The sequence below is a fragment of the Erpetoichthys calabaricus genome, chromosome 18, assembly GCF_900747795.2.
Source record: "Erpetoichthys calabaricus chromosome 18, fErpCal1.3, whole genome shotgun sequence".
In the NCBI taxonomy this organism is placed as follows: Eukaryota; Metazoa; Chordata; class Cladistia; order Polypteriformes; family Polypteridae; genus Erpetoichthys; species Erpetoichthys calabaricus.
The window spans coordinates 62,081,338-62,096,507 of record NC_041411.2 but is presented as its reverse complement, the minus strand read 5'-3'; the positions used below and the strand labels follow the sequence as shown (position 1 = coordinate 62,096,507).

At 42.9% G+C, this 15,170-nt stretch overlaps 1 protein-coding gene across 1 annotated transcript in view; it reads left to right on the top strand.

Moving 5' to 3' along the window:
• tkta (transketolase a) overlaps nucleotides 1-15,170 on the top strand; it is a 41,566-nt gene that overhangs the window by 15,478 nt on the left and 10,918 nt on the right. Inside the window, exons 3-4 of the mRNA XM_028825069.2 lie at nucleotides 3,933-4,046; nucleotides 6,360-6,457. Coding sequence (XP_028680902.1) covers nucleotides 3,933-4,046; nucleotides 6,360-6,457 — 212 coding nt within the window. The remainder of the gene's footprint in view (nucleotides 1-3,932; nucleotides 4,047-6,359; nucleotides 6,458-15,170) is intronic.

The following is a 15,170-nucleotide window of genomic DNA, read 5'->3' as shown; positions in this document are numbered from 1 at the left end:
ACTCTTAAGATCCGTTCTGCCAAGCCAATTGTTGTGTCAGTGACCGAGCCCAGTCTGAGAAGACTGAGAAGCAGCCATTATTACATCAAGAGGGGAACTTCAGTACCTGCACTCCTGTGCCAGAAAAGAGTAACACTTTTCCCAATGAAGTTGGACAGGACACAGCAAAGTGCCCAACAGCGAGCTGAGGAAGGCAGCATTACCCTATGGATAAAGGACCATGTAGCAAAAACCAAAGTGCACTGCGACAAAAGAAGAGTCCTCCATTTCAACCCAGTAGGACCAGCACACAACTATACACATCATTGGACATCCCCCTTAAAGCCTTGGTATTGTAAATGTGTTTATAAATTAGAATTCTAGCCTCTTCTGTGTTATATGTTTGACAGTTCCCTGTCTTCTATGATATATATATATATATATATATATATATATATATATATATATATATTCACGGCATTCATAGTCTGAATCACAGTCTGATTGTATGGGTGGTTACCTACCAGGTAACGCTTGTGGTTGGTCAGCAAGTCAGCTAACATCTGCCACGTGCCCTCTTTCAGTTGCGAGAAGCAGATCATAGAATGGTTGAAATAGTTTACTGTCAAATAATGCAAATAGTACGCGATCCGTGTTTCGCCCTAACTCTGGGCTCATCAGGCGTACACACTCACTGCACTCACTTACGGGAATCGAACCTCGGACGTCAGCGCTAGAGGCGAAGCCCCTAACGTTGCACCATGGCGTGTGGTTCGTTCATTTGACAGCATGTAGATCGGGGTAATTGCATTCACAGCATTCGTAGTCTGAATCACAATCTGATTGTATGGGTGGTTACCTACCAGACAGTAAACTATTTCAACCATTCTATGATCTGCTTCTCGCAACTGAAAGAGGGCACGTGGCGGATGTTAGCCTACTTGCTGACCAACCACAAGCGTTACCTGGTAGGTAACCACCCATACAATCAGATTGTGATTCAGACTACGAATGCCATGAATGTAATTACCCCGATCTACATGCTGTGAAATGAATGAATCACACGCCGTTGCGCAACGTTACGGGCTTCGCCTCTAGCGCTGACGTCCGAGGTTCGATTCCTGTAAGGGAGTGCAGTGAGTGTGTACGCCTGATGAGCCAAGAATTAGGGCAAAACACGTGTCGCGTACTCTTTGCATTATTTGACAGTAAACTATTTCAACCATATATATATATATATATATATATATATATATATATATATATTCATTGTATTCGTAGTCTGTGTCACAATCGGATTGTATGGGTGGTTACCTACCAGGTAACGCTTGTGGTTGGTCAGCAAGTCGGCTAACATCTGCCACGGTGCCCTCCTTCAGTTGCGAGAAGCAGATCATAAATATATATATATATATATATATATATATATATATATATATATTGTGGCACCCGGCTGGGCTTGTTGCCCGGCTGGGATGCCCAGGAGGACCAGAGGAGGGCTCATGCCTCCTCCAGAACACGAGGGGGCATCCGCCCTGGTTGCTTTGGGGGCCACGGGTACAGATCTTTGAAGCTCTACCCTGTAGGGGCCCGTGTTCACCGCCAGGGGGCGCCCCGATGCCTTGGGAGCCCTGAACATCAGCACTTCCGCCACAACCGGAAGTGCTGGGGGGAAGAGGATTGTGGACACCAAGGAGGACTTCCGGATGTACTGTCAGAGCTTCCACCACACAGGGGTGTGGCTACGGAGCCCCTCAGAATGCACCTGGAGTCCTTCCGGGATGAATAAAAGGGGCCGCCTCCCTCCAGTCAGGGGCAAGAGTCAGGAGGAAGAGGTCGAAGCTTGGTGGAGAGGAGTGGAGGCGGACCAGAGACTGTGAAAGGCATTGTGTTGTGGCCAGGACTTAAAGGGGTGATTGGTGCTTCGGCACTAGATAGATAGATAGACGGTTGTGTGCACTATTCTACTGTAAATATGATAAATAAATGAGATATATGAGATATATATATATATACTAGTCATTTAGCCCGTTATAATAACGGGCGCTAGAACAGTAGTGCATAAACATTAGTAGGAACAGTCTATATTAAATGGCAAGGGACTTTGACCTCATTCTTTTTGTTGGTCGTATTTTTCTTTCTTTCAGCCTTTCTTTTGTTGATGTTTACTTGCTGAGCTGACCGTTCTTCGTGGGCTGCCGCCGTGTATTGTGTGTCTTTAATTTTCTGTGACAGTGATACTGTCTTGTACGGCTCTATTCAATAAGGGCACGCACAAAAAGGCGAGCTTCAAAAAGGTGACCTCAATTGAACGTGTCTTTATTCGCTGCGCCCAATTGAGGTCGCCCTTTTCAGGCTCGTCTTTTTGTGCGCACCCTTATTGAAAGATACCATCTTGTACATCCGCTGGCTTGTACGTCCGTAATATACCATTAATTTTCTCTGGCGGTAATACAGGCGTGCGCATCGGTAATATGCCTTTAATCTCCTCTGACAGTAATACTGGCTTGTATGTGGCTGTAATATGCGTCACTGTATTGTGTACCTTTAATTTCCTCTCGCGGTAATACTGGTTTGTATTTCCGTAAAACGCCTCTAACTTTCTCTGACAGTAATATCGCACCGTGCCCCGTGCATGCGCACTTCATCAGAAGACACCCACACACGGACACCTGGACGCACATAGGGATTTTATATATATATATAGATATATATATATATATATATATATATATATGCATGCAGTTATCATATTTCTATAATCCTTGTGCTTATCAATACATTTTTATTATTCTGCTTCTTAAAATAAGTGTGCTTCAGTTACCTTGATATGAGTTTAACGCTTGGGGATCCTCTTTACAGAGAAAAATAATGAAGATAAAGTGGGAGACTTACCAAATTATTAATTAATTACTGCCATTGCCAAAAGTAAAACTGATGATTAATTAACTGATTGACTGACATTAGTTCTTTTTCTCACATCTTACACATTTCTTACAGCGGAAAGCAAAGCAAAGCAAAAATTCACAGGCATAAGTATTTAAAGGTGCTAGGACAAAATCTCAGAAATGTGAGAGGCAAGTAAGAGTAAAAAAGAAAAAAATGTTTTAAACCATAAAATTTGGGAGCATTAGACCAGAGGCCTTCTCAAATATTACAGTAGAAACCTCTAGTTAGGTTCTGCCTTTTATTTACAGTGCCTTTCCCATCAACTGACTGCAACATAATTAACTGAGAGGAGGCACTGGGGCAAAATGCAGGCAAAAGGAGGGGCTAAGGGCTGAGCCCCACCCACTCAGCTGCGGACACTGGGGCACAGTTGCTTCATTAAATTAGCCACCCTTTGAGCCTTCCATTCTACAAAGTTGACTTCATGGCCGACAACCCTGCTTCTGTCTACTGGGAGGTTAGAGAGAGTAAAATTTTCATTATCTGTAGCCATAAGGGAGATTCGCTTTTAGCTGATAAGCTCAGTAGGTCAAGGGCACAGAAGGGCCAGCATCTGAATACAAGCCTGTGAATAACACAGACCTCATTGGAATAAATCCTGAATGTCAGCAGCAGCAGGAACATTTCTACACAGACATGATGTAAGCATGCTAATTCAGGTCAGGGTTATTGCCTGCTTCCCAGTGACTCCCTCACTTGGCTATTGGGCCAAACATTGTGAAAGTCTGCCATAGTCAGTTTCAGAATTGACTCTGCTTCTCAGAGTTCATCCAATTTAATTTTGCCATCCAGTGGATCCCTGATGCTGGGTGACAGAAATTCCAAACTGAGTCACAGTCACTGACATCCAGAGGCAAAAAATGAGAGCTGATGGGTGGGGGTTAATCTGTGACTTATTTCCCAGTATGTCCTTCACTCTGCTTATACTTGCCTCTTGCTCTGCTCAATGACTATTTCACTTTCATACTGGTTTTGCTGATATGCCCTTGGTGTTTCTGTTGCAGGGTCACGCTGCACCCATCTTGTATGCTGTTTGGGCAGAAGCTGGATTCCTGAAGGAGAGTGAGCTGCTGAATTTGAGAAAGCTTGACTCAATTCTGGAAGGTCACCCTGTTCCGGTAAGTAAATTTGGAAGTGACATGTTTGAGCCCTGTGACCCTGTGTTAGGATATAGCGGGTTGGACAATGACTGACTGACATGTTTGAGTAGTGCAGAATGTGCTGACTTAAGGGAATGGACTGCAGTTTGGTATCTGCTCCTCTTCCTGTGACGTTTCCTGACTTGATAACCGAGCTCTGCTTAACTCACAAAGTGTCCATTACTGATTTGTTGGTGGGACTCTACTTAACTCACAGTCCTGTCTTTAATTCAGTAAAGTAACTGACACGTAGATTATGCAACACAAGTAACACAAGATTTTTTTTTCTTTTGTACATGTACATTTTTCACTTTGTTTGCTATGTACAGCATTGGCCACTGGCTTCTATTATATCAAACATTTTTCTCTCCATGAAACCATCAGATTACAAGTACAATACAATACAATACAGTTTATTTTTGTATAGCCCAAAATCACACAGGAAGTGCCGCAATGGGCTTTAACAGGCCCTGCCTCTTGACAGCCCCCCAGCCTTGACTCTCTAAGAAGACAAGGAAAAACTCCCAAACAACCCCTTGTAGGGAAAATATGGAAGAAACCTTGGGAAAGGCAGTTCAAGAGAGACCCCTTTCCAGGTAGGTTGGGCGTGCAGTGGGTGTCAAAAGAAGGGGGTCAATACAATACAATGCAGTACACAGAACAGAACAATTTCTCAATATAGTAAGAAATAAAAAATATAAATTTTAGAAGTACAGAGCAGAATTTAACAGTAGATGATATATCCCATAATAAGATTTGGATTTGTGTAGAGTCCTGGAGACCTCATCCTTCAAGCTGCCTCCCCCATTTGGCCATTCCACGGCTGAAACAGTGCTGGGCCAGCCAATCCAATGAAAGGACCCCTCTTTCCCACGATTCCTGCGATCCTCCATCAGAGATGACTTTTCCTTAGGCAGGCAAAACAATTTGGCAGGTGGGCCATGGCACCAAGTGCCACATTTGAGCACCGAGAAGAAAAACAGAATAAGTGAGGGTTATTATACAATTATAACTGTCATGTTACTTATGTTTAAGTGCTAATGACTAACAACAGAGATGCAGTCTGTACAGTTAATCAGCAGCTCTAGTCAGGATATGCTAAACTGAAGTAGTGAGTCTTCAGCCGGGATTTAAAAGCTGAGACCGAAGGGGCATCTCTTATAGTAGCAGGCAGACCATTCCACAGTTTAGGGGCCCTGTAACTAAAAGCTCGACCTCCCACTGTTATTTTATAAATCCTTGGAATCATAAGCAGACCGGCATCTTGAGATCTTAATGTGCGCTCAGGTTTGTAAGTCATGATAACTTCAGACAAGTAAGCCGGACCTCGACCATTTAATGCTTTATATGTTAAAAGAAGGATTTTGAAATCTGCCCTAACCTTAACTGGGAGCCAGTGTAAGGATTTAAGAACTGGAGTTATGTGTTCGTATTTTCCTTTTCTTGTAATAATTCTTGCAGCCGCATTTTGGATTAACTGGAGGCTGTATAAAGAACAGTTTGAACATCCAGTGAACACGGCATTGCAGTAGTCAATCCTACTAGAGATAAATGCATGAATTAGTTTCTCAGAATCCTGTTTATTTAAAAAGCACCTTAATTTCCTAACATTTTTAAGATGGAAGAAACATGTTTTGGACAACTTTGTAATATGCGCTTTAAATGACATGCTAGAGTCAAAGATAACTCCTAGATTGCGGGCTGATTCAGTAAAATTGACTGGGATTCCCATTGAGTTAAATGATGACAAAATATTGTTGTGATCAGCATCATTCCCTCCAACAATTAACATCTCTGTTTTATCTGTATTTAAAGACAAGTAGTTCTCATTCATCCACTCCTTTAATTCGCTAACACAACTAATTAAAGACAACATTGGAGAAACTTCATTTGATTTAAATGAAAGGTATAACTGGGTGTCATCTGCATACAAAATTAACATTATGTTTCCTAATGAGAGATCCCAGTGGAAGCATGTACAGTGAAAACAGTAAAGGTCCCAGTACTGAGCCCTGCGGGACACCATATTGAACTTCTGTGTATAATGATGGAGTACTGTCAGCACATTTCTGTACATATTGGAATCGATTTAATAAGTGTTTTTCAGTGACAACTACAAAACTACATGGGGAAATTAACATATAAAAAATGTCATTTATTATTCCTTTAACTTTGACTTTAGTAGCTAGACAGTTGGTCTTCAGTGGCACTTCAGTGTCAGCACATATCTGTTGTCTGAGACGAAGCAGTGGTCTTTGTGAGCACTTTTAATCGAAATGTGTTTGTTTGCAGAGGCAGCAGTTTGTCGATGTTGCCACTGGCTCTTTGGGTCAGGGCTTGGGAGCGGCTTGTGGCATGGCCTACACTGGGAAGTACTTTGACAAGGCCAGGTGAGTAAGCTGCCAAGGATATGCTGAGCTAAGAGGTGTGACACTGAGCCGTGTGCTGAGAAAACCATGCACTGTGACAATGAAAGCAGATGCTGTGCCCATATGTGCAGGGAGCTGTTCTCCACTTCTCCAAAAAGAACACCTGGGTAACCCTCCGCGCTAGGAACTGGTGGCCTCTTTCTTTCATTCTACCAACTCAGTTTAGTCTTTTGCTTAACTTCATTCTGTCTCCCAAAACAGGGATTCTAATAGAATTTCCTCAAAGTATGCGTAGTAGTGTAATGCAGCCCTCTATGTCATGATAAGTCCAAAAATATCAAAACTGATCCATTATGCAGACAGATCTTATATTGTTGACTGTTAATAATTTTTCATATGTCCACCAATGACTTGTGGACTTGTCCCCTCAGTGATATTTCCTTTTTCGTTTCTCTACTTCATACTGGAAATCCACCAGTGACCTCCATCCTCCGAGGTTACTCAGCAAATTGTTTTTTTCTGAGATGTCTACTGTGTGTCTCATGGGGTCGGGTTCTTTGCTTACTGTGACACACAAAATAACAGTGTGGCATACCTACTGCACCTCACAACAATCATTCAGTTGCAGGGGTGTCTGGGACCTCTGTTGGCATGTCTGGCTCTGTGCCCATCTGCCGGCTCAAGCTGCACTTGTAGAGCTTAGTGAAGCTTTGCTAGGCTTTTATCTTCTGGATCACTAAGGTGTCAGTGGACATCTCATTTTGATCTGGAAGCCCACTGTAAGGGGATTGTGACTGTCAGGAGAGCGGATTAACTTCAGTGATGAGAGATAAGGTGGACATTGTGTTACATGTCAGCCAATTAGCTTAAGGTGTGACCAGGTGGCATTTGTGTCATTAGTCAGCTGGTTAGTTTGTGGCATGGAGCAGGCAGAGGAGATGGACCTTACCCTGTAAAGAAATGGTCACTAAAATGGTTTGCACAATAGAGAAACTCTATTTGTGACGCAATAGTGGTCAATCGGTTATTCTGAGGTGGGTTTAGTGAGATAGATGGATTTTATATTATTGATCATTTGGTAGGCTTGTATTGTAAGGCAGGAAGAGGGAGTGGACTTTGTTCAGGAAAGTAATGGTTAGTCAAATATCATGTTCTAATGAAGAGGTGGACTTTCTTCAGTGGCAGTTATAATTGGCCAGTCAGCATGAGGTTGGGAGCAGGGAGAGTAGGTGGACTTTGTCTTACTGGTCTGTAAATTTGAATGTACTGGAGACCGGCAGGGACAGCATATTTGTGTTACTGGTTAGGCCAAATGGAGAAATTGTAGCAGGGAGAAATTGAACCTTATCTGCTATATTAGTGCTGGTGGTGAGTTGATTAACTTGTTTTGGTTGCCAGAAAGGTAGCTGGACGTTGTGTTATTGTCTGACTGACTAGCTTATGCTGTGATACAGGAAAGTCTTGTGAACTTTGTCCAAAGCAGTATTGGTCAGCCATTTAGATAGGGATAGGGTACAGGAGAGCAAATGGGCTTTGTTTTATTGGCTAGCCATTACATTGAGCTGGCTTGGGGCTACATTTCTTTGTGAGAGCAGAGTAGCCCTGCACCACAATAGTTTTGCCCCAAATTGTATACTATAGTGAAACCTTTCTGAAATCAAAGTAGAGCTTAAGGAAACGTACAGCTCATGCTGGAGGACTCACCTTTTATATCTGCATGCTGATTTACTCCCCCAATATGATAGCAAGCCTCTGAGTTGCTTTTAAGATGTGACAATTACATTGAGATATTACTATAAACCACCCTAACACCACCTTAAGAGTGTCCAGTTTTATACCTGGCATGTATGATCACTACAAATCAGAATAAATAGGTTTACCTTTAGATGACAGAGTCTTTTTTTGGAATAAATAGGATGTTTGTGTTGCACAGTGGCATTTCAGCCTGTGGCAAGGAATGGGGACTTGGAATAAAATGGAATTATAGTTCTGGTTATTCATTTAATTCAACTGAAACAAACCTGATTGATCTAATTTATTGTCACTGGGGCCAGACCCTATCCCAATAATACTTGGGGCAAGGCAAAATCTGGTCCTGGACAGCACATGTGGGTCACATGGCTCACTCACACACCCACCCACAGTCACACTGACCCAGGGACAATTTAGGGTTTCCCGCTAAGGTTTGGAGAGGTAGGAACAATACTCATGCAGACACAGGATGAGACTTTGTGAAATCCAAATGGGCAAAGACTGGTTGGGGGATTCAATCCCAGGATGATGGATCTGCATAGTGCCATTACTTGTGACACATTTGTGTTTATTTTTTTATCTAACTACCACTATACAGCCAGTTAGTCTTTATTTACATATAGTGTCTACAAATAAAGATCTATCTATCTATCTATCTATCTATCTATCTGTCTGTCTGTCTGTCTTGTACCTTTTCCAGTGAGCATCATCTTAAGTTGTTATAAAGCAACCTAAGAATAGCAAAAAGAAAAATAAAAACAGCAAAGAAGCTTTGTAGAGTAAAGTTCCACATTCTACTGCTGTACCAATAGGATTGTTCAATCTCTTTTTTTACTTTAGTTTCAGGCAAATTAATTTGAATTAAATTAAACTCATCAGCCCAATGAAGCCAGAAAATGTCCCGTTTTGTCACTGTAGCTGACACTAAAACAACAACTTTTTTTTTTTTGCTGTTTTAAATGCTCAAACGCAGACCACTTGGTTAAAGTCTCACACAGGTTACTTTCCACAGCTGCAGTGCCGACAGACTTGCGGTCTATTATAATGAAGGGCATCGCTATTGACGATGCCATACATATCACTGACCAGCAGGCTTGCAGACATCCCAACTGAGGCCAGCAAGCTTCACCAGCTCAGAATGTTTCTTCTTCTTCTTCTTCTTCTTCTTCTTCTTCTTCTTCTTCTTCTTCTTCTTCTTCTTCTTCTTCTTCTTCTTCTTCTTCTTCTTCTTCTTCTTCTTTCGGCTTCTCCCGTTAGGGGTTGCCATAGTAGATCATCTTCTTCCATATCTTTCTGTCCTCTGCATCTTGCTCTGTTTCACCCATCACCTGCATGTCCTCTCTTACCACATCCATAAACCTTCTCTTGGGCCTTCCTCTTTTCCTCTTGCCTGGCAGTTCTATCCTTAGCATCCTTCTCCCAATACACCCAGCATCTCTCCTCTGCACATGTCCAAACCAACGCAATCTCACCTCTCTGACTTTGTCTCCTGCTTTCTGGTCAGTGCCACCGTCTTCAGCCCATATACAGTTAGGTACATAAATATTTGGACAGAGACAACTTTTTTCTAATTTTGGTTCTGTACATTACCACAATGAATTTTAAATGAAACAGCTCAGATGCAGTTGAAGTGCAGACTTTCAGCTTTAATTCAGTGGGGTGAACAAAACGATTGCATAAAAATGTGAGGCAACTAAAGCATTTTATTAACACAATCCCTTCATTTCAGGGGCTCAAAAGTAATTGGACAAATTAAATAACTGGAAATAAAATATTCATTTCTAATACTTGGTTGAAAACCCTTTGCTGGCAATGACAGCCTGAAGTCTTGAACTCAAGGACATCACCAGATGCTGGGTTTCCTCCTTTTTAATGCTCTGCCAGGCCTTTACTGCAGCGGCTTTCAGTTGCTGTTTGTTTGTGGGCCTTTCTGTCTGAAGTTTAGTCTTCAACAAGTGAAATGCATGCTCAATTGGGTTAAGATCAGGTGACTGACTTGGACATTCAAGAATTTTCCACTTCTTTGCTTTAATAAACTCCTGGGTTGCTTTGGCTGTATGTTTTGGGTCATTGTCCATCTGTATCATGAAACGCCACCCAATCAATTTGACTGCATTTAGCTGGATTTGAGCAGACAGTATGTCTCTGAACACCTCAGAATTCATTCGGCTGCTTCTGTCCTGTGTCACATCATCAATAAACACTAGTGTCCCAGTGCCACTGGCAGCCATGCAGGCCCAAGCCTTCAAACTGGCTTCACCGCGTTTTACAGATGATGTGGTATGCTTTGGATAATGAGCTGTTCCACACCTTCTCCATACTTTTTTCTTGCCATCATTGTGGTAGAGGTTGATCTTGGTTTCATCCGTCCAAAGAATGTTTTTCCAGAACTGTGCTGGCTTTTTTAGATGTTCTTTAGCAAAGTCCAATCTAGCCTTTCTATTCTTGAAGCTTATGAGTGGCTTGCACCTTGCAGTGCACCCTCTGTATTTACTTTCATGCAGTCTTCTCTTTATGGTAGACTTGGATATCGATATGCCTACCCCTGGAGAGTGTTGTTCACTTGGTTGGCTGTTGTGAAGGGGTTTCTTTTCACTATGGAAATGATTCTGCCATCATCCACCACTGTTGTCTTCCGTGGACGTCCAGGTCTTTTTGCGTTGCTGAGTTCACCAGTGCTTGCTTTCTTTCTCAGGATGTACCAAACTGTAGATTTTGCCACTCGTAATATCGTAGCAATTTCTCGGATGGGTTTTTTCTTTTTTCGCAGCTTAAGGATGGCTTCTTTCACCTGCATGGAGAGCTCCTTTGACCGCATGTTGTCTGTTCACAGCAAAATCTTCCACATGCAAGCACCACACCTCAAATCAACTCCAGGCCTTTTATCTGCTTAATTGATAATGACATAACAACAGACTTGCCCACACCTGCCCAAGAAATAGCCAAAGAGTCAATTGTCCAATTAATTTTGAGCCCCTGAAATGAAGGGATTGTGTTAAAAAAATGCTTTAGTTGCCTCACATTTTTATGCAATCGTTTTGTTCACCCCACTGAATTAAAGCTGAAAGTCTGCACTTCAACTGCATCTGAGTTGTTTCATTTAAAATTCATTGTGGTAATGTACAGAACCAAAATTAGAAAAAAGTTGTCTCTGTCCAAATATTTATGGACCTAACTGTAACATAGTTGCTCTCACTACCGTCTTGTAGACCTTCCCTTTCACTCTTGCTGATACCCGTCTGTCACAAATTACTCCTTACACTCTTCTCTACCCACTCCACCCTGCCTGCACTCTCTTTTTCACCTCTCTTCCACAATCCCCATTACTCTGTACTGTTGATACCAAGTATTTAAACTCATCCACCTTCACCAACTCTACTCCCAGAATCCTCACCTTTCCACTGACCTCCCTCTCATTTACACACATGTATTCTGTCTTGTTCCTACTGACCTTCATTCCTCTCCTCTCTAGAGCATATCTCCACCTCTCCAGGGTCTCCTCAACCTGCTCCCTACTATCACTACAGATCACAGTGTCATCAGGAATCATCATAGTCCATGGGGACTCCTGCCTAATCTCGTCTGTCAACCTGTCCATCACCATTGCAAATAAGAAAGGATTCAGAACTGATCCCTGATGTAATCCCACCTCCACCTTGAATGCATCCATCACTCCTACCACAGACCTCACCACAGTCACACTTCCCTTGTACATACAGTGTCTATGTATCCGTCCATCCATCCATCCATCCATCCATCCATCCATCCATCCATCCATTTATCTATTATACAGTGCCTATCTATCTATTGTGATGGGCTGTCACGGACAGTACCTGGCCAGGACGGCAATGGAATGGAAGGACTGGGAGGGAGAGCATCGCTGAGGCAATACCTCCCCTGGGACGCTAGAGGGCAGCCCTCCTGGGTGGTTGTGGCACCACGGAGTCCCGCAGGGCACACTGGGAGCTGAAGTTTGGTGCAGCCCTGTTGGACTCTGTGGGGGCTGCCAGGGGGAGCTGCACAGCCATATAATGGACTCCCACCACACCTGGGAGTGATTCCAGTTAATCCTGATGAACCACCTGGGGAACTCCCAAGTGCTGAATAAAAGGAGCTTCTTCACGCCACTCTGGGAGCCAAGGAGTGGAGGCGGCAGAGAAAAACAGAAATAAGAAGGAAAAGAAAGAAAGAAGAAGGCACTGAGCATTACTGCTTGTGCTTTTGTACTGTGATCTGTATTGGGGAGCGGGGAAAAGTGATGCCCCATGAGAAATAAATGTGTGTTGCCTTAGACTTGTGCCTCTGTGCCTGTCTGTGTTTGGGGAGATGTACGCCCCCGTTATTCCACACTATCTATCTATCTATCTATCTATCTATCTATCTATCTATCTATCTATCTATCTATCTATCTATCTATCTATCTATCTATCTATCTATCTATCTATCTATCTATCTATCTATCTATCTATCTATCTATCTATCTATCTATCTATCTATCTATCTATCTATCTATCTATCTAATCTACAGTATCCTGTACAACTCTTACATACTTCTCTGCCACTCCACTATACAACTCTTACATACTTCTCTGCCACTCCCGACTTCCTCATACAATACCACAACTCCTCTCAAGTCTCCCTGCCATCTGCTTTCTCCAGGTCCACAAAGACGCAATGCAGCTCCTTCTGGCCTTCTCTATACTTCTCCATCAACACCATCAGAGCAAACATCGCATCTGTGGTGCTCTTTCTTGGCATGAAACCATACTGCTGCTCACTAATCATCACCTCACTTCTTAACCTAACTTCCACTACTCTTTCCCTAACTTCATGCTGTGGCTCATCAATTTTATCCCCCTGTAGTTACTACAGTCCTGCACATCCTCCTTATTCTTAAATATCGGCACCAGTACATTTCTTCTCCACTCCTCAGGCATCCTGTCCCTTTCCAAGATTCCATTAAACAATCTGGTTAAAAACTCCACTACCATCTCTCCTAAACACCTCCATGCTTCCACAGGTATGTCATCTGGACCAACGGCTTTTCCATTCTTCATCCTCTTCATAGCTGTCCGTGCTTCCTCCTTGCTAATCCGTTGCACTTCCTGATTCACTATCTCCACATCATCCAACCTCTTCTCTCTCTCGTTCTCTTCATTCATCATCCTCTCAAAGTACTCTTTCCATCTGCTCAACACACTCTCCTCGCTTGTAAGTACATTTCCATCTTTATCCTTTATCACCCTGACCTGCTGCACATCTTACCCAGCTCGGTCCCTCTGTCTAGCCAATCGGTACAGGTCCTATTCTCCCTCCTTAATGTCCAAACTCTCATACAACTCATCATACACCTTTTCTTTAGTCTTTGCCACCTCTCTCTTCACATTGCGCCTTATCTCCTTGTACTCTTGTCTACTTTCTGCATCTCTCTGACTATCCCACTTCTTCTTCGCCATCCTCTTCCTCTGTATACTCTCCTGTACTTCCCCATTCCACCACCAGGTTTCCTTTTCCTCCTTCCTCTATCCAGATGTCACGCCAAGCACCATTCTTGCTGTCACCCTTACTACATCAGCTGTAGTTTCCCAGCTGTAACTCATCACTACCACCCAGTGCCTGTCTCACCTTCTCCCTAAACTCAGCCTTGCAGTCTTCCTTTATCAACTTCCACCATTTGATCCTTGGCTCTGCCCTCACTCTCTTCCTCTTCTTGATCTCCAACGTCAACAGTGTTGTATCAATAATGACAAATGCAGGGCTATCTATGGAGCACCCAGGCTGTCAACAAGTATAACAAAGCTTGTTGCTCCCCTTATTTATAGTCAGTGTACTGTTTTATACTGGCATTGCACCAAAATGGAATGGCTGACCAATGTGAAATTGTTTGGCTTCTTAATTATCATTGACTGTCTTCATTGTTTTTACATTGCCATGTCCCGCCTTTTTGGTGAAATCTGCACATGATATGCCAGGTGTGGCCTCACAAGCGCATTGTACAGCTTATGTATAACACCTCTTTTATGCCACACAGCACAGGCGCTATATAACCCCAAATCCTTTAAGCGTTTGCATTGCTTGAGCACACTGTTTGGGTGAATATTCTTTGTTAGTATTCGTTCTAATTTCAGACATGCATTCTAAATTCAACCTGCTTACTCTAATTCAAAGTCATGGGTGATTGGAGACTATTCAAGCAGCACTGGGTGCAAGGCAGGAAATAGTCCTTTTGGTTTCGTTTATAGAACTTTGTGTGGATTAGGGCATAAAAATATACCTATGCCAGAAAAATAGGAAAATGTGACATCATTTTCTAACCAACTTAATTCAAATCAGAGTCGCAGTGGGGTCTGGAGCCTATCCCAGCTAGCATAGGGCATAAGGCAGTAACAAACCATGGACAGAGCTCAAACACACACACACAAAATAGGGCCAATTTAGTGTCACCAGTTCATCTAACCTGCAAGTCTTTGGACACTGGGAGAAAACCAGAGCACCCAGAGGCAACCCACATAGACATGAGGAGAATTTGCAAACTCCTTGCAGGGAGGAGCCAGGATATAAACCAAGGTCTCATTACTGCGAGGCAGCAGCACTGCCACTGCACCACCATGCCTTCCAACAGAAAAATGTGTATGACTTATAAAACCTGTCACACACATTTCTATGCAAATTGCTTTTAGATATCACAATCATTTTTTAAATGTGGGTACATGAGCTCTCCTCAAATCTCACCCAGTTAGCACCCTGAAATAGCCATAGAAGGGTAATGGTAACCAACCTTGTACATATGCAATCACGATGCTGCGGTACTTCATTGACTAGAAGGATGGCCTCCCTCTTGGTACATCAGGTCCTATGCTGTGCTGTGCAACTGAGTGCACAAGATCAGGTGCAGCATTGTGGTGCCTCTCCTCTGCACTCTGGGGGTCTGGGAAAGGCGTAAACCAGCAACATCTGAGCGTGTAGACACTATCACCTAGTA